We start from the raw sequence: 25,691 nt of genomic DNA, 5'->3' as shown, positions 1-25,691 counted from the left end.
TTAAAATTTTATTTGTGTTTTTTTATTTTATTTAAACAGTAGGTTTTGTTATAAATAGATCACTTACTCTTATGTAGAGTGAGGTTACAGTGAGTTGCGAAGTGAAGCGACTATTTTACTTCACTCTCATATTTTACGATTTTAAAGTTCAAAATGTCAATCCGAATCGCTCAACATGATCTCCATATTGAAATGTGCTTGGAGACCAAATTTTACATTTTTTTTGGAATTTTTTTACTATTTATTAAGCCACTTTGAAAATCGTCGATCCAGCGGTTCAGAAATTTTTACTATTTTTATTGTTCACCCGGATTTTCAGATTTCCAGAGTGGCTTAATAAATAGTAAAAAAATTCAAAAAAATATAAAATTTAGTTTCCAAGCATATTTTAATATAAATTAAACATCTAACGATTTGGATCAGCATTTGAACTTTGAAAATGAAGAGGAGGAAAAACGTGTTTTACTTCGCAACTCACCGTAACCTTACTCCTCTTTTGTATATTCTTTTCAAGACTAATTGTCTTTCAAAATAGCTTTTAAAAAGAAGAGGAATTATTTTCTAAACTATTATTACCATACTTTAGGATCTAGAAATCCAATCCACATATAGCAAGTAGGGGTGTCAACGAATACGATAAGGGTTGGGTGGAAGCATTTTTATATATGTATCTGGTACAAATTGTTCTTATCTGTACCTTATTCTTATCCGCTACAAATTATCTTATATGAACCTTACCTTACATGTTATGGTTGTCGGATAACGAAACGGTAGCGGGTAAATAACGGATAATATTAATATAATAATTATTTTTTATTACTTATTAAATAAAACATTAAAACATATACATTCATTTTACATATATATAGTACTTTATTGAAAAAAAAATCTGATAATGCTAAGCGCAAGTAAACTAATTAAAATATATTTTTTAATACTTATTAATATATATAATATATGTAATTTTCTTTTATAATTATCCGATCGGATAACGAATAAATAGTGGAAATTTAGCATGTACTTACATCACTTGTGAAGTAGATTGTTTTCAACAGTTTGAATTTATCATTTGAAACTAATTTGATAGATTTTGAAACTTGTATTCACCGAAACTTCTTGGTAAACATAGCACGCTGGGTTTACTCTAATCGTTAACATTATTTTCTATATAATAATTAATCCATTTCGTGGTTCGTCGATTTTAATTTGATAATCATCTCCACCAGTTCAGTTGGTCAAGATCTTACAATGGGCCACATTATAGTTGGGCTGGGCCGATCGACTCGATCCAGCGTATATGCCGTCTATGATCCCATTGCCACCCGAATGGCGAATATTTTGTCTGCTATTATAAATCTTAACAGACTTATGCTATTCAAAATCTTCAAATACAATTATATCGGAAGGTCTGGATTAAATAGCATAAATATGTGATATTTAGAGAATAACAGAAGAAGCTGACCATCCCAAACGGCGGTAGTAAGAAAAGAAGAAACGAGAAGGGCTAAAATATCTATTCTCTAGCGGCGTGTTGTTGGATTTCGATCGGAAGCGCAGAGGAGAGAGAAGAAAATGGGATTGGTGAAGCAAATCCTGAGAGCTGGTACCGGACCTAAACCCGTTAAGGGTCAAAATGTCACTGTTCATTGCACCGGTTATGGTACTTTTTTTCTTTCTTTTGTCTATGTTTATTGTTGTTTTTCCTTTTCCTTTTAGCACCTTTTTAAGGTTTACGAATCCGTTGCATTAAAGTACTAATTTCAGATCAGATAATTGGTCATTTTGTTAGCTGAAAAAATGATAATTTGATTCTCAACTCGAAAAGGTTAGCAATTGATCTAACTGAAGTAGTTAATTTCTCTGATCTGTTACTCTGAATACAAAACCCCCTGAATTGTTCAAATAATAGATATTTGATTGTAGAATCAAAATACCCGTTATTTGATTTGATATTGCAAGTTTAATATGAGTACTTCTTTTTGTGCAATTATGTTGCCTCAATAAGTACATTAAAAAAAAAAAAAAAGTTTGCAATTCTTCAGTTTTGCTCTCAAGTTGCTTCCATTCGTTACTTGGGAAGTGCTTAATTTTGTTTTTTACTTGAACTTGATTGGAATACAACAAAAACACAAAAATCAATATTTTTATTTGAGAGCTTAAAGCCGCCATCATGTTGTGTAAGATCTCTGCAATTACTCTACTATGCTATGTGTGTTATTTTGCCGGTGCACATTTTGCAGCTTGTTGATATTGCTAACTTTTTTTTATCCATGTTGTTTTGTAGGAAAGGATGGTGATCTCTCAAAGAAGTTTTGGAGGTGGATATACTGATTTATTTAACTTCTAGGTTTTGTTTAAACTAAATTGAGATATTATTTACATAATAGTTGCTTATAAAATTCTTTGCATCATTGTTTTTCAGCACCAAGGACCCAGGACAGGAACCGTTCAACTTCAAAATCGGAATGGGTTCAGTCATAAAAGGTGAATAATATTATCTTATATATAATTCTTGAATCTCTAGAGTTGTGTTGCTTCATGCTCATGCAGTCATGCTGTGAAAGTGTAATGTATTATTTCATTAGGTGTTTGTGATAAGATTTGCTATTTTTTTTGTTTTCCAATTCAATGCTGTGGAGAATTTGAAGAGAATATTGTTAGAAATTTCTACATATGATGCCATCAATTTGTATTTCAAATTTTTAAGCTTGCTTATGTTATGGTGGATGCCTAAAAAACTTTTTTTTTATCTCAAGGCGCTTATTTGCTACCTTAAACTCACCAGAACTGCATACAGTGTTTCGGAATTTTAACTGTGTGCCTTGTGTCGAATATATGGATCATACAGCAAGCTTTCTTTGTGTCATTCATATACTATTATTGACTAGTATTGAGTGCTTTGATTTTGATTGTCTAATATTCTATTTACTGACTAATATAATCTTTAATTTTAAAGGATGGGATGAGGGGGTGTTGGACATGCAAATCGGTGAAGTTGCTCGTCTTGAGGTACTCCTAATTAAATTTTTCCAATTTTCTATTTGTATATTTTTGGTGTGAAATTCCTAAATATAAACCTTCTCGTACCTGAGGTGGATGCTTAATTCAATATGATGAACTAAGTGAGCATATAACTTAATTACTGAGAACATTAAGTGTAATTTTTTTTTTCTAATTTGCACATTCCTACCTACTGTGTGGCCTAATCGGCCTCGGCATTATGTACTCGTGTGCAATTAATCTTGGTAGGTTGCTCTGCTATTTTGCTCATTTTTTGGAATGAAAAAGTTGGTCTTGTATTTTCAACCAACAGTGTCTGCATCTAATATTCATCTCAAATTTTGTATTCTTAATCTTACATTTTTCTTTCAATGAGAATAACATATTGTATTTCGGATACTTGTGTATTGCAGTGCACTCCAGATTATGCTTATGGAGCTAATGGATTTCCTGCTTGGGGTATTATGCGCAACTCGCCTCTCATCTTTGAAATTGAAGTTCTGCGTGCTCAGTAATACTAAAATAATATAATGTTTTTTACTTTCAATGCTGAAGTAAGAATTTCAGTTATTAGTAATGGAATATATTGAAGAAGTTTAAATAAATTATTAATACTTATTTAAAGCATTCTTGATTTGCTGTTCCAATATCTCATTGTGTGTTTCATTTTCTAATATCTTCCATGGCAGCGAGAAGAGGTGAAAGTTTAGCATTAATTTCGAAGAAATATTCAGGCCGTGATAAAAGTCAAAATGTCCAGTTTAAAATTAAATTGATGTGTTTGTTTTTTGGGCTCTTGATCGTGCTGATTACTGAATGCCGTTTGTGGCTTTCTGCTATGCATCCATTGGTTCTAACATAGAACAAAATTTTGCGCTCGTAGTAGTCATAAAATTGTCGCCAAAATACCAAGTTCTATATTTATCTTAGTGTTTTTTGGTATATCCCATACTGGTGGCAAAACCTGACAGGAAGTTTGTAAAATAGCTAATTCTTAAATTAAGATAAAAAAATAATTCGAAAAAATATATTTCTTCATTTTAAGATAAGAAAAGGATTTTATTTTTTTATCACAAGAAAAGGTAATATATCCTCTTAAAGATCTTGGAGATTTTATAATACTTACTCTCAAACTTTTTGTTTACACGGTAGCTTCTTTTTTTTTTTTAAGGTTATTATATTCTTAGTTTCCTTCTTTTTTATTTTCGATTTTTTATCCCAGATTATAAGTGGTTGTAAGTTAACTAGTTTCTTTCATGAAACGGGCTTTGAGTATTTTTATCAAAATTTCAACATGATCCGGCCCGGCCCGTCATATCTGACCCAATGCAAACTTTTAAATTTATCAATTCTCGATGACGAGACTCACCTTAAACGGGGACACAATTCAAAATTGGATGAACCAAAATTCGATTCGACATGTGGCTTGACAGTTCTCGAAAGCCGAACTGACCCGATCCAATTCGGTTCGATCTGAATTCAACCTGGTTCACATTCACAGAGGATCCAGGAGAAAGATGTACGCATGATTTCAATTATTGTGCCTGTTATATTGAACTTGCATAGTTGCATGGTTGTTGATTCACATTTTAAATTTAAGGAATGTCGGCCGAATATGGTGTTGCGACTTGCGAGCAACCCACCTACCTAACTGTACAATAAATTAATAATGCATCAGCTGTTTAATGTTGTAACTCGGAAGAGTCGGAACAGAAAATACTTGTGCCTATATAATCCGTAAACAGGATCCTAAGTGTCACTGAGTTCCATTAATTTAATAAACAAAAAGAGAGCTTGTTTTTATTTGTTGAGCTGTACAAGGACTGGTCTTTTCCCTGCGGACCCTATCCAATCAGCTATGTCAATGTTGCTTGTGCTTCAAAAGGAGGTACCGGGTACGTGTGAGAAAGAGAGGGAAGCAGAGAGAAATTGAGTCCTGATTGGATCTGATCAGGATCGTTTATTTGTTGTTAGCAGTAAATTTCGGAGATGAGTGGACGGGAGAGAAGAAGAATAGAGGTGAGATCTGTATAAAATTGAAGTAAAATTTTAACGACTTTGTCATTTCTGATTAAAAGTGCAGAGGAGGTGGCATCGCTGCTTACTCTTTTGCCCTTCTGTCTCCTTTCTTTTCTTTAATGAGCTATTTGTGAAACGCACTTAAATATTAGTATAGTTTAAATTATGTTATTTTGAAAGTAAAAATATCAAATTCAAACATACTTCAGCTATTTGGAAAAAAAATAATCTCAGTAAAAAAGCAAAAATGAATTGTTTACTAATAGGAATAACAACTCCAACTAATTATTGTTAGTCAAAGACAGTCAATGATTAGTTAGATGGTTAAGCTAGATAGTTAGTTAGAGATTTGGTTAGTATGTTAGCTCATTGTTAGAGTAACAGCTAATCATTAGAGACTTAGTTAGTCTGTTAGCTCACTGTTACAGTAACAGCTAATCAAAGGTTGTAATCTCTATAAATACTCCTCTAGAGATTGTAAACAAACAAGGAAGAATTAATAAAACAATTGTTCTCATAAACTTCCTTTTTTACCTAGTTCTTCTTCTACATTGGCTCCACTCGAATTTGTACACTCCGATGTTTGGGGACCATCTCCCATCATTTCAAATAATGGTTTTCGATACTATGTTGTTTTTATTGATGACTTTACCCGTTATTCATGGGTCTATTTTCTCAAGGCAAAAAGTGAGGTGGTGCATGTTTTTACTTTGTTCAAAACACAAGTTGAGAATTTGCTAAATTGCTCAATTAAAACCCTTCGTATTGATGGTGGAACCAAGTATAAACCACTCACACGATTATTTCCATCTATTACTTTTCAAACATCGTGTCCATACACTCCACAACAAAATGGCATTTCCGAACGAAAGCATCGGCATATAGTCGAACTTTCTCTTGCCTCTATGAGTCACGCCTCGATTCCAAGCCAATTTTGGGATTATATTTTCTTGAGTGTGGTCTATTTGATTAATCGGCTACCCTCTACGAATAATCTCCTCCCCATATTTTTCTTTATTTGGAAAGCAACCCGATTATGGCTTTTTGCGGGTTCTTAGATGCCTATGTTTTCCCTACATACGGTCATATAATGATCATAAGCTACAAATTCGTGCAAAACCGTGCGTGTTCATGGGCTACTCTCTCACACAAAAGGGTTATAAATGCTTAGACTTAGACACAAACCGAATTCTTGTGTCTAGGCATGTCACTTTTGATGAAACTAATTTTTCTTTTCAATCTCATTTTGTCACAGGTTCAACTCAAGGCCCAGTTAGCACACTCTCTGACTGTTTGGTCCCTTTTCTCAAGCTTACTGCGAATCCCCCTATGCTTGAAGGTCATTCTAGCGGGTCCAACCCAGTTGCAGCGGATCCCCAACAGTTTTTTTATTTTTCCCAGCACAGCATTGAAAATTCTGGCGGGTCCGACCAGGTTGTAGCAGATCCACACCCCAATATGTGTTCTGACGGGTCCAACCCAGTTGCAGCCGATCCCTCTTCACAGCACAACCCTTCTATTTCTTCGCCTACAGCTGCTGTTGGAGCGGATCTGTCCCTTCCTATGGCGCCTTCCAATTTAAATTCAAACAACACTGCCGCCATGTCTTCCAGAAACTATGTTTTACAAACACCTGTTCAAACTGAACCGATTGTTCACAGCACTCCAGTCCATCCTATGACAAACCGAACCAGAGATAATACATGAAAAATAAGAGTGTTCCCTGATCATGTAGCATTGCTAATCGAAACATTTACTCAAACCAAACCCAAATCCTATAAACAAGCCAAAGATCATCCTCATTGGGTTGCGGCCATGACAAAAGAATATGATGCACTCATGACAAATAAAACTTGGGAACTTGTTCCTCCTTCTCCAAATCAGAATGTTGTGGGGGTGAAAATGGGTTTTTAAAATTAAAAGAAAGGCCGGTGGTTCAATCGAAAGATATAAAGCTCGTTTGGTTGCAAAAGGGTTTAATCAAGAGGAAGGAATTGATTATTTCGAAACTTTTAGCCCCGTCGTACGTCCCACAACAATAAGGGTTGTTCTCACCATAGCTCTCTCATATGGATGGCCTATTCATCAATTGGATGTTCAAAATGCATTCCTTCATGGGGATCTTCAAGAAACCGTTTTTATGGCTCAACCACATGGCTTTGTAGACCTTTTCAAACCGTCTCATGTTTGCCGTTTGACTAAGGCTCTTTATGGGCTTAAACAATCACCAAGGGCTTGGTTTCACACTCTAAGCACCGCACTAACCAACCAAGGATTTCTCTCTTCTCCATACGATCCCTCTTTATTTACCCGATTTACCAATGGATCTTCTCTCATTATCTTGATCTATGTTGATGATATTATCATCACGGGTAGCTCCCTTGACCTCATCAATTCTCTCATTCGGTCTCTTCAAGATTCTTTTGCTCTTAAAGATCTTGGTCCCTTACATTATTTTTTGGGCATCGAAGTCACCAAAATCGAAAATGGGCTTCACCTTTCTCAATCCAAATACCTTCGTGACCTTCTTACTCGAGCTAACATGCAAGATGCCAACTCCCTTCCATCTCCTATGATTCCCAAAATGAACCTTTCTCAATTTGATAGTGACCCCTTCCATGATCCGCATCTTTTTCGATCTATTGTTGGGGCACTTCAATATGCCACCTTAACTAGACCCGATATTAGTTTTGTCGTGAACAAAGTTTCTCAATTCATGCATGCTCCTACTACATCTCATTGGGCCGCCATCAAGCGTATTCTTCGTTACTTAAAGGGATCTCTTTCTCATGGCATACAATTCCAACCTTGCTATTCTTTTACCCTTCATGCTTATAATGATTCGGATTGGGCGGGCTCGTTGGATGATCGCAAGTCTACCTCGGGTTTTTGTATCTATCTCAGCCCCAATTTGATATCTTGGAGTTCAAAGAAACAACCCACCGTTTCCCGATCGAGCACCGAATCCGAATATCGTGCACTTGCAGTCACTAGTGCCGAATTGATTTGGTTGCAATACCTTCTTAAAGAACTTCACGTATCTTCTTCCCAACCACCTATTCTATGGTGCGATAACATTGGTGCTACCTTCTTAGCATCAAACCCAATGTTTCACGCACAAACCAAGCATGTAGAGATCGATTTCCACTTTATCCGTGAACGAGTCGCCAACAACTCACTTCAAATTCGGTTTATTTCCACCCATGACCAGCTGGCCGACATATTCACCAAACCACTCGCATCTCCTCGCTTTGCTCACTTAGCTACCAATCTAACCGTCGTTCACCATCCATTAGCTTGCGGGGGGGCTAATAGGAATAACAACTCCAACTAATTATTGTTAGTCAAAGACAATCAATGATTAGTTAGATGGTTAAGCTAGATAGTTAGTTAGAGACTTGGTTAGTATGTTAGCTCATTATTAGAGTAACAGCTAATCATTAGAGACTTAGTTAGTCTGTTAGCTCACTGTTAGAGTAACAGCTAATCAAAGGTTGTAATCTCTATAAATACTCTTCTGGAGATTGTAAACAAACAAGGAAGAATTAATAAAACAATTGTTCTTAGCTCCATTTCTCTAATTCATTATTTACGCTTTAGCTTCATTCTCAAGGAGTCGGAGCGTGGACATCAAATCAAATTTGATTTGATATCTAATTGAACCTGTTCAATTCGCGTGCACTTCGTCCTATGAATCTTAACACAGATCAAACAACTCCGACTAGACATCGAATTGAATTCGATATGATGCCCCTCGAACACCCCGTTTGCTTTTCTCAAAACCCCCTCCCCCTTTTCTCCAGAGTTTAGCCTAGGGCTGGTAAAAAAAATCGTAGTTCGTGATTCGATTCGGGTTTGATTCGAGTTTAATTCAATTCGAAATGGGTTCGAATTGAAACGAACCAAACCAAGTTCGGTTCGAAATTAATTCAAACCAAACTCAAACCTAGCCTGGTTCGATCGAAATGGGTTCGGTTACTTTTATGGTTCGAATCTCATAATAACATCGGCCGTCCATTTACATGATGAAATTAAAATCCAAGATAGAGAGTCATAATTTAATTTAGCCGACACTCCCTCGCTCTCAAATCTCAATAACCTAGTTCTCTCTCCACCTCTCCCTAACTCATTCTCCCTCTAGCTCTAAAATCTAGCCGATGCTCTCGGCGACTGGCTGTCTCTCCGGATGTCACTCCTCTCTCTCGCCTGGATGACTGTTTCTTCTCTCTCTTCGGTCGTCTCTCATAGTTCATACCATGAAAGTTGTCTCTGATTATTTTTTCATGAACAATTTTTCAACTTAAAAACATTTATTTCATAGTTCATACCGGTAAAAGGAAGCCATGTGAATTTTGTCCCGTGAGAAAAAAATAATGTATAAACTACCAGCATAATTAGGGCTGCTAAAAAATAATTTAGTTCGTGATTCGATTTGGGTTCGATTCGAAAAATGTGTAGTTCGCAATTAATTCGATTCGAAATGGGTTTGGTTCGAAACAAATCAAACCAGGTTCGGTTCGAAATTAATTCAAACTAAACTCAAACCTAGGATAAGTTCGGTTCGATTCGATTCGTTGCCGCCCCTAGTTTAGCCCCTCGTCTGTCTCCCTTTCTAATTACTTAATTGTATACATTATTTTTTCATAATTTAATTAAAAGCTAATTATTTCGAACTAATGTATAAACTACCAGTATAACTAGGGCTGCTAAAAAATAATTTAGTTTGTGATTCGATTCGGGTTCGATTCGAAAAATGTGTAGTTCGCAGTTAATTCGATTCGAAATGGGTTTGGTTCGAAACGAATCAAACCAGGTTTGGTTCGAAATTAATTCAAACCAAACTCAAACCTAGAGTAAGTTCGGTTCGATTCGATTCGTTGCCACCCCTAGTTTAGCCCCTCGTCTATCTCCCTTTCTAATTACTTAATTGTATACATTATTTTTTCATAATTTAATTAAAAGGTAATTATTTATAAAAAATAATGTTCAATTTTTTGAAAAGATAAATTAGAGCGCTTTGGAAGGATAAATATAATATTTTTATTTTTAAAAGAATAAATATATAATTAAAAATTGGAAAAGTATCCAAGAAATTTGGATTATAATAGTTCAACGCAATGCTATGCTCACTACTGCATCATGATAGTGCAGCATTAGCTGTTGACATTTGTAATTTAGACTAAATTAATATAGAATTCCAGCAGATGGAATTTGTCCTTTCAGACGGCAGAAAGGATCCACAATTCCACATTCAAAACGCGTTAATTAATTAGTCATCGATTTAATTAAAGTTTAAAATCGAAAGCCCTTTGTACACACTACACAGAAAGGTCGCTCGTCTCAGCGTAAGAGGTCAATTGTGCGCCGATCCAATAAACCGAGCAAGAGGCCAGCAAAAGCTGCAAAACGCAAATGATGTTTTTTCTCTTCTTCTAATTTTCTCTACAGCCCTATCTTTTTAACGAATTCCATAACGATGCCTCGTGTATTGATTATATATAATCTATACTTATTAAAAATAATTGAATGTCAAGACTTCAAGAGTACTAAAATATATCAAATCACTTTACTTTCAACGCAAATCGTCAATCTTTATATCACTATATTTTTCTTTTCAAAATCATTAGAAAATGAGGTCCACTATGTTAAAAAAGTGAGGTTCACTGAGGTCATTGAAGAACAGCGTTCCAAGTCTTCTATATAAGCATCTGATTCATCTATATAATTAAGCACATAAAGAAAATGAATAGATTTGAATCCTAGCTAGAGACCATAATATCATAATCCAAACCAATTCCGTCTCCACCTGTTCATTAATCATGCAATATTTGTACGGATTTAAATTGAATGGTTGGATCTAATTCAAAATTTGAGTTAAACTCAGAGGATACTTTCTTATTACTTTGAAGTTTGAAGAGATTTTTAGATGATTAATTGTGTTATTCTTCATTACATAATTTTAACATTTTAGAAATACATATTTATTTTTAATCTTTCCACGTGTAATTTTTTTTTTTTTTTTGCTAAAAATCACATTATTTAAAATTTCATTTTTTTTCTTCAATAAAAAGTTTGTTCAGAACAAAATTTAAAAATATCCTATTTTCACATAAGTCTCGAAATGCTGCTGGAGGGACCAGCAATTTGTCAAAGGCATTGATTATAATAAATGTCCCAGGTATTAAATTGTTAATTTTAATTAATAATTGACTGGCTCTTTCTTAATAAATTCATCATTATAAATTAAATACAGCAATCTAAATATTGGATATCCTATCGAATCAAATTTCATCCCTTAATTTTTTTCTGGCGCAAATATTAACATTAAAAAGATAGAAAATATCCGAAATTTTTATTTATACTCTAATACAAAAAAAAAAACTAAATCACTCCAGATTCTTGGGAATTTGAGAAATACCCAGGGCGTCAAACCGTTATGCGGCCCCAAAGACTGAGGCCGTCATATGCCCCTACGGTCTCGAGCTTTCAAATAGTCCTGCGGCCCCATTGTTTTTTTTTTTTTTTTTTGGGTAAATGACATAGTAAACAATGTTTTGTCTGAAAACCAATTCTCCATAAGTGGCACTAATATAAAAAAGAGGAGGGTTCAAATGTCTCCATTTTTTGTGCCTCCATCATGCCTCCATTTTTAAAAACTTTAATAACTCAAAATTTAAATCTTAAAATTCAAAATGAATCTGTTGGATATGAACTATATCATTTTATTTATGCACATGTAAAAAATTATGGCATTTCAACTTTGTTTTGATTGTCATCTTGAGCTTGTAAAAATGTATAAAAATGTGGATAATTTCTAGACGTTAATTTTTCATCTTATTGATTCATATAAAAGCAAAACCAAAATGTAATAATTTTTTATGAGCACATAGAGAAAATAACATAGATTACATCTAACGGTTTTATTTTGACGTTTAAGTTTTAAACTTTGAGTTATTTAAGTTTTTAAAAATGGAGGCATGATGGAGGCACAAAAAATGAAGCCATTTGAACCCTCCTCTATCAAAAATTCTTCTTTGTGCTGTATAACCATTTTGTAAGAGAATTGAAATTATTAAAAAGAAAAAAAAAACAAATGGAGTTGCAGAATCAGTTGGAGGCTCCAAGGCTGGAGTCGCTTAATAATTTGATGGCCTAGGTATTTCTTGAATCTTCAGAATCTGAGTTGATTTGTTTTTATTTTATTTTATTTTAGGATGCAAATAAAAATTTCGACAGAAAATATTACTTCGTTATAAAAGTTAGAAACGACCGGACAAATAATATCATACATCCCAAATTTTATATTGTTTAGATACTTGGGAAGAGAGAATATTAGTATTAATTATTGTAAAAATTTATGATTTCTAAAGAACACAAATAAAAAGATTCAATACTTGAGAGTAAAGTCGGCTTATATATGAGTCCGCGTCATCTGCAATTCAAAAGAACATCTTTTGATACATATCGGTCATCTCATTTTAAACATCGCTAATTTGATTTTCTGTCAATAAGACAGAGGTCCTTTAATATTAGTATGGATTTAATATGCATATATATTAGAGTAGATCGAACTGTTCAGATATATTAATTCAAAAGATTATTTTTTAAATTAATGCTGAGGATACGAATTCACTTATATACCCTTGGTGGCCTGAAAAAGTAAAAAAAAAAAAAAAAAAAGTATAATATTGTTCGCTGAACCAAAATGAACGGTCCATTTGTGATAGTTCAGATTTCCCCTTCTTATCAATTTAATATATTTTTTAATGAAATTTTTCAGGTTGGGAAAGTCTCAAGATCACAAGATTCATGCATGGTCTGAAGGTGGGTGTATATATCTTTGTCGATTAATTAAAGAAAAGTTGTCATTATTCTTGCGAAATGTAAAAATCTCTGAACCTCTAAATGAGGAAACAAGTTGACAATTCCCTGGACATCATTTATCAAAAAAATAAATGTATATTCAATTAGATCGGTAGAGTTAATTAGGCATGTTGACTAAAATTCATGAAATGAATCTGCAGCTAGGATACAAAACACGCCACGTCATTTGCTGGCATCTACCACTTCAACCACAATTAAACCGATTTTTTTAAAAATACCCAAATAATAAATAAAATTAATAAAAATAACCACATTATGACCAAATTTATAAAAATACCCCCCCGCGGATAATATCCGCGCCCCGGAATAAATATTCCCCCCCGCGGATATTATCCGCGCCCCGGATTAAAAAATCCCCCCCGCGGATAATATCCGCGCTCCGGGCCTGAAATTAGGATATGTGCACGGATCTTGAAGCGGCTCCTTTCTTCTCCAAAACAGCCTGCCTCTCCGCCTCTCTGCCTCTCTGTTCCCGTTTTCTGCTGTCACCAGAGCCGTGACCACCGGCCTTGCTCCGCCGAATCGGACCGGCCCCACCCCTCCTTGCTCCGGTCCGATCTTGGTATGCCCTGCCCCGCTCCATTTCTCCCATCTTGTTGATTGTTCAATTTTCCATAACCGGTGTATCATCTCCGTCGGACGTTATCTTCGACTGCCATACCGGTGTATCGTCTCCACAACTCCACTACTCAAGAAAGGTAAGTAATTTTATATCGATTTTGAGTTAATTTGATTGAATTGTGAATGCACGTAAGATGTTCGATGAAATGCTAAAAAGATGTTTGATAGATTATTTGTGATATGTTAATATCAAATTGGTAGTATATTTAGCCCAACTCAAGAACGGTAAGTTAGTTTATGTAAATTTTGTGTTAATTTGATTGAATTGGTAATGCACGCAAGTTGTTCGATGAAATGTCTTTGAGATGTATTACTTTTTTTGTTAGACATAATTTAAATAGAGTATATGATATGGTGCATGTGTGGGAACATATATAATTTAAGTAATCAACCATGAGTTGGTCAAAATTGCAATTGTTAAATATAGATGTTGCAATTGCTTACCCAATAATAGAAATATAGATGTTGCATGTTAGATGTTGCAATTGTTAAATAATTTAAGAACATATATAATTCTTTACCCAATAATTAAATATAGATGTTGCAATTGTTAAAGAATTTGTGAGACCCATTCAATAATTAATATATTTTATTTTTCATAACCATACTACATAGTATTTGCAAAACAAATTGCTATTTTCAACGTAACAATATTACCAAAAAAAAAAAATCACTAAACAAATAAGAAAGAATTCAGTACTTATAAAGAGCAATTAATTTAGTCTTCATTTAAATTAACGACTCATAATAAATTTACAACAAAAATTGTTAACTTTAAAATTGTTAACTTAAAAATTGTTAAATTTACAAGAATTCTTTTTGAATAGCACTCATTAAATAACTTAAAAGTTTTTGTTTTTTTCAACTCCATTATAGAACTTATAATCAAAATTGGGCAAATAATATAACTTATCATTATTAAATTGCTAGTTTGGTTTCGTGATATCTACAAATTGCTAAAAATATTATCCAGTTAATGGGTTATAATAAATTATTAAATATGATGATTGTTATTATATAAATTTAAAATCTGATATTAAATTTGAAATTTATTTCTATGAAAGATGGTAATCTAATTAGTTTGATTAAACTTGATAACTATGTTATTTTTAATTTCTGTAGAACAACTATAAATTTATTTTCCTTAAAATTTATTTTTAGTTTGATTAAACTTGATTAAATTCATTTTGAATGGATTCACACAAATTTTAGTAAAATAATAATTGAAAAAATAGGAATAAAATATAGAGATGTTCATTTCTTTATAGAGTAATGTATTATTTTTCATGTAATTCTAAATATAGAGATGTTCATTTATTTAACGTAGGATGGCGGCTAGGAGTGTGTGGTTCATAATTTGGTTGATAATTTTCTACAGCCAAATTTTGGGATGAACATCTAGCTCCTGACTCTCTGTTAATTCGGCATGCAAAAACTTCCAACAGAGGATCACCGGACCTCACAACCTTCCTAAGCATGCCTCTAAATGCTCCTTCATCTCGCAATGTGATTCTGAGATACTTTCCTGCTTGGAGCATACGGGCCTGTATTTCTAATTTCCAGTGATTCCTATTGTAGCCGCTCGCTTCATAAATAAGCGAATGCAACTCCTCGAATGAGAAATTTTCTTCAACCCAATATGTATTTACTGGAGGTTTGGAGTAACGTACACCATACTGATCATTTATGAATTTCCCTCCAAAATGTAATGAAATTCCAATAGACATTGCCAATGAACTACATTCGTAAATGTCAAATATATTGGTCAGTTTACTAATTTCAATTGTCAACAGTATTTAGGAACGGTATATATGAACAGTATTTAAACAGTGATTGAACAGTGCATATGAACAGTAACTCTACAGTACATATGAACAGTATTTGGGAACAGTAATTCTACAGTGTTTGCACAGTACATATGAACAGTAATTCTACAGTGTTTGAACAGTACATATGAACAGTGAACAAACAGGTGTGAATAGTGCATGAACAGTAAATACGTATACGTACATTATAAAAACAGTGCATGAAAAGAAAATACACATAAATAGTAAATACGTGAACAGTGCATACCTGAGTTACGATGCCTTTTCCTTCTCTCCCTCTTCTTCTCCTCTCTTTCTCTTTCTGAAATCTTTCTCCTTCTCCTTCTCTCTCTCTCTCTAAGGAGAGAATTTATAAGAAAAAATTGCAGCAAAAAAAAAAAAATATTAAACGGCCCGGAGCGCGGATATTATCCGCGGGGGGGATTTTTTAATCCGGGGCGCGGATAATATCCGCGGGGGGGAATATTTATTCCGGAGCGCGGATATTATCCGCAGGGGGGTATTTTTATAAATTTTGTTGAAACTTGGATATTTTAATTTAATTTATTTATTAAATGGATATTTTTAAAAAAATCGGCAATTAAAAATAAAGAAATCAATAACGGGTTTCGGTCAACATCAGGAGTCAGGATACATCCTCTGTATCAAAAAAAAACATAGCAGGATCGTAGATGGATTGAAAATTTGGAACAACACTTTTGTTTTTTTGTGGTTGATGGTCATTTCACCTTTTCATATAAAACAAAAAAGCTAGTTAGGTTTTACTGGCACAGCATAAAAGAGATACATGAACCGTGTCTGGTTCGCCGCGCAACGGTGAAAGTGGGTCAAAATTTATACTTTGATATTGTTCTTTACTGTAGTTCGGGTAATATGAGATCGGTGCCATGTTATTAACTTCAAAATTGATTAATTTTAATCATTCAAACCAATTTACTTTATGAATAATGTGTTTATATGTAAATTTTTATATATTTTCGAGTTATTTTATTATCAAATCAAACTATAAAAATATTACAAAATGAATGTATTAAAATTAACTTAAAAACTCACTCATTTAATAACTTGACTTAATACTAAATAAATTCGAAAATTTATAAATTTGCATGTAAACACACAACTAATGAAATAAATTGATTTGAACAATTTGAATTCACCATTTGAAGTCGATTCAATAGATTTTAAAATTAGTGTTATATAGACTTAAATGACATGTTATACTAGTCAGACTTCTTACTGTACGTTGCCAATTGAATATAGTTCACATGTTTAATCACCAAATAGTATAGTTATTTATTTTATTTTTCAAATTAAACTGAAACCAAGACCAAACGTGTCGGTTGGTCCGAGACAACAGCTTACCTGCTAGCGGCTCAAGAAAAAAACGTTCTTTCTAGAATTTGAAAGTAAATTAATCTTTATGAAAAAAAATGATAAAAAAAATTACGCAAAGATAAAAGAAAATGTTCGATCGCAAGATTTTGAAGAAGAAGACTCAATTCCACTGATTTTTTTTTTTGTTATATCATCTTCCGTCACTATAAAAATGAGACAATATTTACAAAGATAAAAAAAAATTATTATTGAAGGTATATCAACAGAAACGTGTTATTTCTGAGTGTATCAGTAATTATCGACAGAAGTATCCGAAACATTATTGTCCAAAAAAAATTATTTTTATCCTTGTAAATATTGTCTCATTCTTTAGTGTGTCCCGTATAAGAAGAGATGCAAAAATAGATGAGAAAAGGTAATGTCCCCCCGGGCTATAGTCCTCCAAAAATCCCTGTGTATAAAAATCTTTCCCTTTTAACTTAGTTCTGACGCACTTTCAACTGCCACAATTTCAAGTACAATATGTATGTTTACAGGATAATATGTTTATGTTTATAGGATAATATGTGTATGTTTACATAATAATATGTGTATGTTCACATGATACTATGTGTATGTTCACAGAAGGTGGTTCCCAACAGCTGTCACGCGTTTTTATGTTGACAGGATTTGTTGAATTAGTTTACAGGATTTAGTATTGATGTTTACAGAATTAGTTGAAAATATTCGAGAATTTTTGAAGGACTGGAGTTGGGAGACTGTTAGCTGCTTCCAAAAAAGATACCCTCAAATATTGCTAAATAATGGCTGTAATTCTCCTACAAAAGTAGTTCAAATTTTATAATTGTACTTCACATCTTTTGGTAGTTTTTTTTGTTCGATAATAGTGGTTACCACCTGGTTCATTAAGAAACCATATGTTCTTGAAAAAAAAGGAGAGTTTCTGATATAACATCTAAACAAAAGACTAGCCAGTAAGAAGAAATAGCAAAAACATACAGTCAGAAACTGTAAAGCATAGTTGCTATTCGACTAATCAGAGATTTGTCTGATTAATTGTTTGTTTTCATTTAAACAGTCCAATTAATCGTCCATTTTCTGTTTAAATGATCTGATTAATCGATCTTTTTCATTTATACGACTGATTAGTTGGTCATTTATTATTATTTTTTCAGTATTTATTCGTTATATGCATTATACTTTGTCTTGTCTTAATCTTTGTTAAATAATAATTTCATTGAACTTTGTCAATTAACAAGAAAATTAAGTTAAAATAAATTTATTTGATTAGTTTGATAATTTTTTTTTAATAAATTATGAATATATACATATAACTTTAATAAAAATGCTTTATTAAAAAAAGGGTAATACGGTTGACTAGAAAAATAGTTTTAAAAATATTGATTATTGAAATTGAGAATTCGATTTTCTTCGTGACTTCAAAGTTTCTGTGAATGTTTTCAAAAAAATAAAAAAATCGTACATACATATCTCATATTTTCAGGGGCCGATTTGTAAAGAACGAGTTCCCTCTGGGACCCACAGTCTGCACAAAACCCAGTAGTTCCTTGACGCGTCCCATACAAGTCAATCCACCCCAAGTCTAAAGAGAGGTGCGCGGCGACCAGGCAAGCCTTTACCACTTTGCCAGAGTCACGAATCCGAGAGTCACAGTCTCACAGATCTTGCACTTTAGCCTAGCCCAAGGCTTTATCAGCACCTTATTAACCGTCCGATCATCCCACCCTCCTCCATCCAACGGCAGAAAATATATGGGGTTTTGTGGAATATTATTTTAGATACGGCGCGTGGTGCTCCGCGTGAACGCCAAGCGAAATAACAAAAAATGGTCCGTGCCCTGCGTTTGTGGAGACCTGGTAATAGAATATTAATTAGACCCTTCTCCACTTATGTCACATACTTCTACAAGTATTGCACACTGATGATGTGTCACCAAAACTGTACGATATAAATTAAACTTGTAGAAGTGAGTGAGATTGTGAGGTGCATAAAAATAAACAAATTTAAAAGGAATAAACCCTCACCAGGTATCACCCCCTGGCCCCTGCTTCAATTTTAGTAGTGGGCTCTTTCGTTTGCGCTTCGTCCTTCTACCATTCCTATATAAAGAGCTTCCCTCTCCGCTAGAAATCATTCAACATTGATTTATTCAAAAAAGATTGTTCAAAATAGCATATGTCTCAGAGGCCTAACGTACCACACTACTCTTGCATAGCTTTCTCTCTCCATTCCCATCTCCTGGTTTCCAGTGAGATGAACTCTAATTCCAACTGGTAGCAGGACTCGTTTGTTTGTAATTTGTCTATTGATATTCCATTTTTCCTCCTCCTTTTCCCTCTCCCAGAAAGAAAGCACCTTTTTTGGGTTTCTTCACAACCAAATCAAGAAATGGGTGTCAAAGGATTCGTTGAAGGAGGTATTGCCTCTATTGTAGCGGGTTGCTCCACCCACCCGCTTGATCTGATAAAAGTGCGTATGCAACTCCAAGGAGAACCTGCCCCTGCTCCGGCTGCTCAACTTCGCCCAGCAATGGCATTTCATAATGGCAGCGGCGCCACAATGGCACTGCCCCAACACCACCACCTCCCGACTATGGCACCACCCCGTAAACCTGGTCCCATCTCAGTCGGAGCTCAGATCCTCCGCTCAGAGGGCGCAGCGGCTCTCTTCTCTGGCGTATCGGCAACCGTGCTTCGCCAAACTCTCTATTCCACAACTAGAATGGGCCTCTATGACATCATGAAGAAGAAGTGGTCTCCAAATGGTGACGGTGCATCTCTCCCACTCCATCGCAAGATTGCTGCGGGCCTCCTTGCTGGAGGCATTGGTGCGGCAGTTGGCAATCCAGCTGACGTGGCAATGGTAAGAATGCAAGCTGACGGTAGACTCCCATTGGCCGAACGCCGCAATTACAAATCCGTAGGTGATGCGATCCTACGTATGGCCCGCCAAGAAGGCGTTAAGAGTCTGTGGACCGGGTCCACACTAACTGTGAACCGAGCCATGATCGTTACTGCTGCACAGCTTTCCACCTACGACCAGGCAAAGGAGACAATTGTTGGCTGGAGACATGGTGAGGGGTCTGACAGCCTAGGGACCCATGTGGCAGCCAGCTTTACGGCTGGCATAGTAGCAGCTGCCGCCTCGAATCCGGTGGATGTAATTAAAACCAGGATTATGAACATGCAAAAGGGGGTTGATGGTTCTGTGCCTTATGCTGGTGCGGTTGACTGTGCGATGAAGACGGTTCGAGCAGAGGGACCAATGGCTTTGTACAGGGGTTTCGTGCCGACGGTTTGTCGGCAGGGGCCGTTTACGGTGGTGCTTTTTGTGACACTTGAGCAGGTGAGGAAGTTGCTCAAGGATTTTTGAATTTTGATGATGACGAAATTGGAAGTTCTTATTTGAACGACTAGAATTATGAATTTGTTGGAGTTAAGACTACAAGTATTTTGGAGAAATATATTATACTAAGTACTACCTGTCACTGAGTTCCATTAATTTAATAAGCACAAAGATATTATTCAAAATAAACATAAAGAGAGCTTGCTTATTTTTGTTTGTTGCTGTCACCGAGTTCAATTAATTTAATTAACAAAAAGAGAGCTTGCTTATTTTTATCTTTTCTTATGAAGAATGTTGATTTCATTGAAAATAAAAGTCGCATATTATTACATCATCCTAATTGAAAGAGGAAAAAAAAAATACAGAAACAGAAACAAACATTTCACTAGTAAAAGCAGGGCGGAGGCAAAAAATTGACTAACGAGGATCAATTTTTTGAATGATTCTAAATAATATGAAATGCCGGAGATTTTCAAATTATAGATGGTATAATTTTTCTTTTAAAAGAGAATGGAGATCAACAATATGAACTTTTCATATAAAATATGAGGTTATTTTTAGATTTTGATAACATTTTATAATAAAATATATAAAAAAAAACATACATAATTACTAGTTTAAAAAAAAAAAAGAATCAATTGACCCCATTATATGCATATACGTCCGCCTCTGAGTAAAAGGATCAGACAAAGGCAACAAACAGATACTGAACTATGGTTCGATATCCATCGAACACTCCGTTCACTTTCTTTCCAACTAGATTGTATAAATTATTTTTTCATAATTAATTAAAAAGTTGTTTCAAAAAAATAATGTTCGAGTTTTTAAAAGATAAATTACAGCTCTATACAAGAAATTCCGCCTTATAATATATATATATAGAGAGAGAGAGATGGGCTATGGTGCATTGCACTATAAATCACAGATTTGATGGTCCAGAAAATTTTACTGTTTTTTACTGTTCACTGCAAAACAGCAATTTTCAAAAATGCTTAATAAATAGTAAAAAAATTCCAAAAAATATAAAATTTGGTCTCCAAGTACATTTCAATATGGATTGAACATCTAATAGTTCGGATCGGTCGTTTGGACTTTAAATCTGTGATTTATAGTGCAATGCATAAGGGGATTCATGCATTGCAATGCACCATAGCCCATCTCTCTCTCTCTCTCTATATATATATTTTGTGAAACCTTATAATAATAATAATAATAATAATAATAATACAACGCATTGCCAGACATGTTTCTCACAACTACACCTTGATAGTGCAGCATTAGCTATTGACATTTTTAACTTTGACTAAATAAATTAATCTATAATTCCAGATGAAGGAATTTGTCCTTTCAGGATCCAAATTGAAAACGTGTTAATTTGTCCTTTCCTGATGTATTTTTTTTTCTTCTAAAAATTATGTTATTATAAAACTAGTTTTTCTTCAATAAATAGTTTTTTTTAAAACAAAATCCAAAAATTACTTATTTGCACATAAATCTCGAAATGCTGCCGAACAGCAATTTGTCAGATGCATTGATTCTAATATGTGTCCAGAATATTAAAATTTTAAATTTAATTAATCATATAATATGTTGTTTTGTACGAGTTTTTTTATAAAAAAAATGTCAAAATAAATAAACAAACATATATATAATTTTAATTAATTATATCATTTAAAAAATATTATTTATGTATAGATGTCATTTAAGAAACATAAATAACATCTATACATAAATAATATTTTCTTTTGTCAAAATATACTATTTTGTATATGATTTTTTTTATTCTTTTATAATATATTTATGTTACAATGCACAGACACGATACTAGTAGATTGTTATATATATAAATGCTCCTAACCCAGAACCTGTTATTCCGATCTTAACTGTTGATTTTTATTGAGATTCGCATGAAAAAAATTATTTGTTGAAATTCGCATATAAATTTTTTTGACCGAATAGCATCGGAATAACGCTGTATTTTTTTAGAATAACAGTCTGATCGAACCGTTTGATTCGTATTAAATTTATGTGCACTTAATCTGTTTTAAATTTTAAAGTTGTTAATATAAATGTTGATGCTGTCTGGACGACACCGAAATTGACTTACGTCTAGTGTATTAATGGTCGGGCGGGTACGGGTACCCCGGGTATATCCGGGCACGGGTACGGGTACGTCTCGGGTACGGGTATGACGGGTACTAGGATATACGGGTACGGATATGTCGGGTATTTTTTTCAAAAACCATACCCTACCCGTTCTATACCCGTACCCGTGTACCCTTGACGGGTAGGGCGGTCCGAGTACGGATTTTTTTTTTTTTTCCGTTTTTTTTCCTGTTATTTTTTTTTCTGTTTTTGTTATGTTTTTTTTTACTTTAAAACAATAAAATATAAATATAAATAAAAAAACAGAAATTAAAAAACAGAAATTAAAACAGAATTTTAAAAACAGAAATTACAAAACAGAAATTAAAAACAAAATTTTAAAAACAGAAATAAAAACAGAATTTTAAAAACAGAATTTTAAAAACAGAATTTTAAAAACAGAAATTAAAAAACCGAAATTAAAAAACCGAAATAAAAACAGAATTTTAAAAACAGAAATTAAATTGAATTTTGGGGGGGGGGGGGGAATTTGAATTTGGGGTTTGAATTATTGGGTCGGGTATAAGGGTACGGGTATGGGTATGGGTAGACAGGTACCCGGGTAGGGTAAAGTCGGGTACGGGTAAGGTCGGGTACGGGTATGGTCCGGTAGGGTATGGTCGGGTATTTGTCTAAAAAAACCGGTCCGGTCCATTTTTTGCCCGTACCCGAGTACCTGACCCATACCCGGGCTCGGGCACGGGCGGGTAGGGTAGGGTATACCCTTAACGGGTATAATTAATACTCTACTTACGTCCATCACACGGCCTCTCACGATTTTGTAGATAATTCATTAATTATATAGCAATCAACATTACAGTGGAATTACATCTCAGAATGGAAATTTTTTTAATTGTTAACTCTTCTAATGATGCATCATCGTAGCATTCACGGTGGTGTGTAGTTGTTGATTACACAAGCCAGATTAAAGGCCTACTTACTAAGTACCTATCAGATAGTTGAGTGTGTAATTGCGTATCCTCTGCGATATCTCAATTTTTGCGTGACCGACGTCTTCGGTGCCTATTCGGGTACAGGGCTGGGACCAGTATTAGTTTTTTTTTTAGATTCATGCAGTACTTCAGATTTTTCAGAGAAAAACACTCAAAGTTTAAGATATCTCAAACGATGCGAATTCCTGATAGGTCGCATGCGCTTCCTTTTTAACATTAAAAACAGCCACAGCCAATGTGTTATATCTTATATGCTAATGCCGTGCTGCTCTAGCTACTAAACATTTTCTAAATGGTAGAATATATACGGACGAAAATACCACGGACGAAAGATCGACGGACAATAATAGACATTTGGGTCAAAAGGTCGAATATATACCATGTTTAGAACTGAGGTTAATTAATTCTTATACGTTTCTTCTCAAACCAGAAATGTAATCCGAAACATATTCACATCATACAACACCAAGCATATAAAAAAAAATATTTCATTAATTTTTTTTCTCAGCAATACGAACCAAGAACATACACAAAAAAGAAGGAAAAAAAAAAAGGAAAGGGCGAAATGAACAGAGGAAACCACTGACGAAAGACACGGACAACAATAGACAACATGTGGGTCTAAAGGTCGAATATATACCAAGTTTAGGACTGAGGTTCATTAATTCTTATTCGTTCCTTCCCAAACCAGGAAAGTATTTCGAAACATATTCACACCATAAAACATCAAGCATATAAAATAATATTTCTTTAAAATTTTTTTACAGCAATACGAACCAAGAACATATATACACAAAGCGAAAAAAAAAATCAGACAATATAGTAGAACATATTTCTCAAAATACTTGTATTGAATTCACCAAAACAAATTCATAATTCTACTAGTTCAAATAAGAACTCCCAATTTCGTCATCATCTCAAAAATCCCTGAGCAACTTCCTCACCTGCTCAAGCGTCACAAAAAGAACCACAGTAAACGGCCCCTGCCGACAAACTGTCGGCACGAAACCCCTGTACAATGCCATTGGTCCCTCTCCTCGAACCGTCTTCAACGCACAGTCAACCGCACCAGCATATGGCACAGACCCATCAGCCCCCTTTTGCGTGTTCATAATCCTGGTTTTAATTACATCCACCGGATTCGAGGCAGCAGATGCTACTATGCCAGCCGTAAAGCTGGCTGCCACGTGGGTCCCTAGGCTGTCAGACCCCTCCCCATGTCTCCAGCCAACTATTGTCTCCTTTGCCTGGTCGTAGGTGGAAAGCTGGGCAGCAGTAACGATCATCGCTCGGTTCACGGTTAGTGTGGACCCAGTCCACAGACTCTTAACGCCTTCTTGGTGGACCATGCGTAGGATCGCATCACCTACTGATTTGTAATTGCGACGCTCGGCCAATGGAAGTCTACCGTCAGCTTGCATTCTTACCATTGCTACGTCAGCTGGATTGCCAACCGCTGCACCAATGCCTCCAGCAAGGAGACCAGCAGCAATCTTGCGATGGAGCGGGAGAGATGTGCCATCTCCTTTTGGGGACCACTTCTTCTTCATGATGTCATAGAGACCCATTCTAGTTGTGGAATAGAGTGTCTGGCGAAGCACGGTTGCCGATATGCCAGAGAAGAGAGCAGCTGGCCCTTCTGAGCGGAGGATTTGAGCTCCGACTGACATGGGACCTGGATTACGTGGTGGAGTCATGGGGGCGTTGCCACCATTATGAAATACGGTTGCCGGGCTAAGCTTGGTAGCCGGAGCTGGTTTTCCTTGGAGTTGCATGCGCACTTTGATCAGATCAAGTGGGTGGGTGGAGCAACCCGCTACAATAGATGCAATACCTCCTTCAACAAATCCTTTGACACCCATTTCTCGATTTGGTTGTGAAAAAACTCAAAAAGGTGCTTTCTTTCTAGGAAATGGAAAAGGAGGAAATACGGAATATCGATAGACAAATTACTAATTAAAAAACTAATGCTGCTACAGTGCTACCAGTTGGGATTAGAGTCCATCTCTCTGGAAACCAGGAGATGGGAATGGAGGGAGAAAGTTATGCAAGAGTAGTGTGATACGTTAGGCCTCTGTGACATATGCTATTCTGAACAAATCAAGGTTGGATGATTTCTTGTGGAGAGGGAAGATCTATATAATGGTACCATTTTAAATTATTTACCATTGATGAACTGCCACATCATCAGTGTGCAGCACTTGTATTTCCTTTCTTTTTTTTTTCCTTTGAGAAATGCAGTACTTATAAAGTACGTAATGCAAGTGGACAAGGGTCTGATGAATATTCTCGTACCAATCCGGACCACGCCTATATTCCAGGGGCCTTATCATAAGGGAATTTTTTTATTCATAGAAATTAAGAAAAATGTAGAGAGAAACATAAATAGTGCAGAGTTTGTGATATTGATAGAAAGATCGGTACATATTTTACTGATTCTAATAATCAAAAGAGTTAGAATAGATAAAATCTGTATTCTGTACCCATCCTAACCAAAAAAATTCAAATTCTTATTTTGCAGATTGTTAAGACGGTGCCGCAG

At 34.8% G+C, this 25,691-nt stretch overlaps 2 protein-coding genes and 1 pseudogene across 3 annotated transcripts; 2 read left to right on the top strand and 1 right to left on the bottom strand.

The window, feature by feature from the left end:
- The first annotated feature begins 1,422 nt into the window (after positions 1–1,422).
- On the top strand, positions 1,423–3,649 carry FKBP12 (FK506-binding protein 12). Its single transcript, XM_078301210.1, has 5 exons — positions 1,423–1,660; positions 2,285–2,318; positions 2,423–2,484; positions 2,957–3,009; positions 3,414–3,649. Exons 1-5 carry the CDS (start codon positions 1,573–1,575, stop codon positions 3,513–3,515), a joined length of 339 nt encoding a protein of 112 aa, XP_078157336.1. The 5' UTR covers positions 1,423–1,572; the 3' UTR covers positions 3,516–3,649.
- A 15,154-nt stretch (positions 3,650–18,803) lies between these two features.
- Positions 18,804–20,259, top strand: LOC144553118 (mitochondrial uncoupling protein 4-like). The gene has a single exon (XM_078301209.1). It carries the CDS (start codon positions 19,095–19,097, stop codon positions 20,076–20,078), a length of 984 nt encoding a protein of 327 aa, XP_078157335.1. The 5' UTR covers positions 18,804–19,094; the 3' UTR covers positions 20,079–20,259.
- A 3,611-nt stretch (positions 20,260–23,870) lies between these two features.
- On the bottom strand, positions 23,871–25,301 carry LOC144553117 (mitochondrial uncoupling protein 4 pseudogene; annotated as a pseudogene). The gene has a single exon (XR_013511322.1). The product of XR_013511322.1 is annotated as a mitochondrial uncoupling protein 4 pseudogene (transcript).
- Positions 25,302–25,691: the final 390 nt, after the last annotated feature.

Source organism: Carex rostrata, chromosome 4 (assembly GCF_964058835.1).
Source record: "Carex rostrata chromosome 4, lpCarRost1.2, whole genome shotgun sequence".
In the NCBI taxonomy this organism is placed as follows: Eukaryota; Viridiplantae; Streptophyta; class Magnoliopsida; order Poales; family Cyperaceae; genus Carex; species Carex rostrata.
The sequence above is the reverse complement of the archived record's forward strand: the minus strand, read 5'-3'. Positions and strand labels throughout refer to the sequence as shown.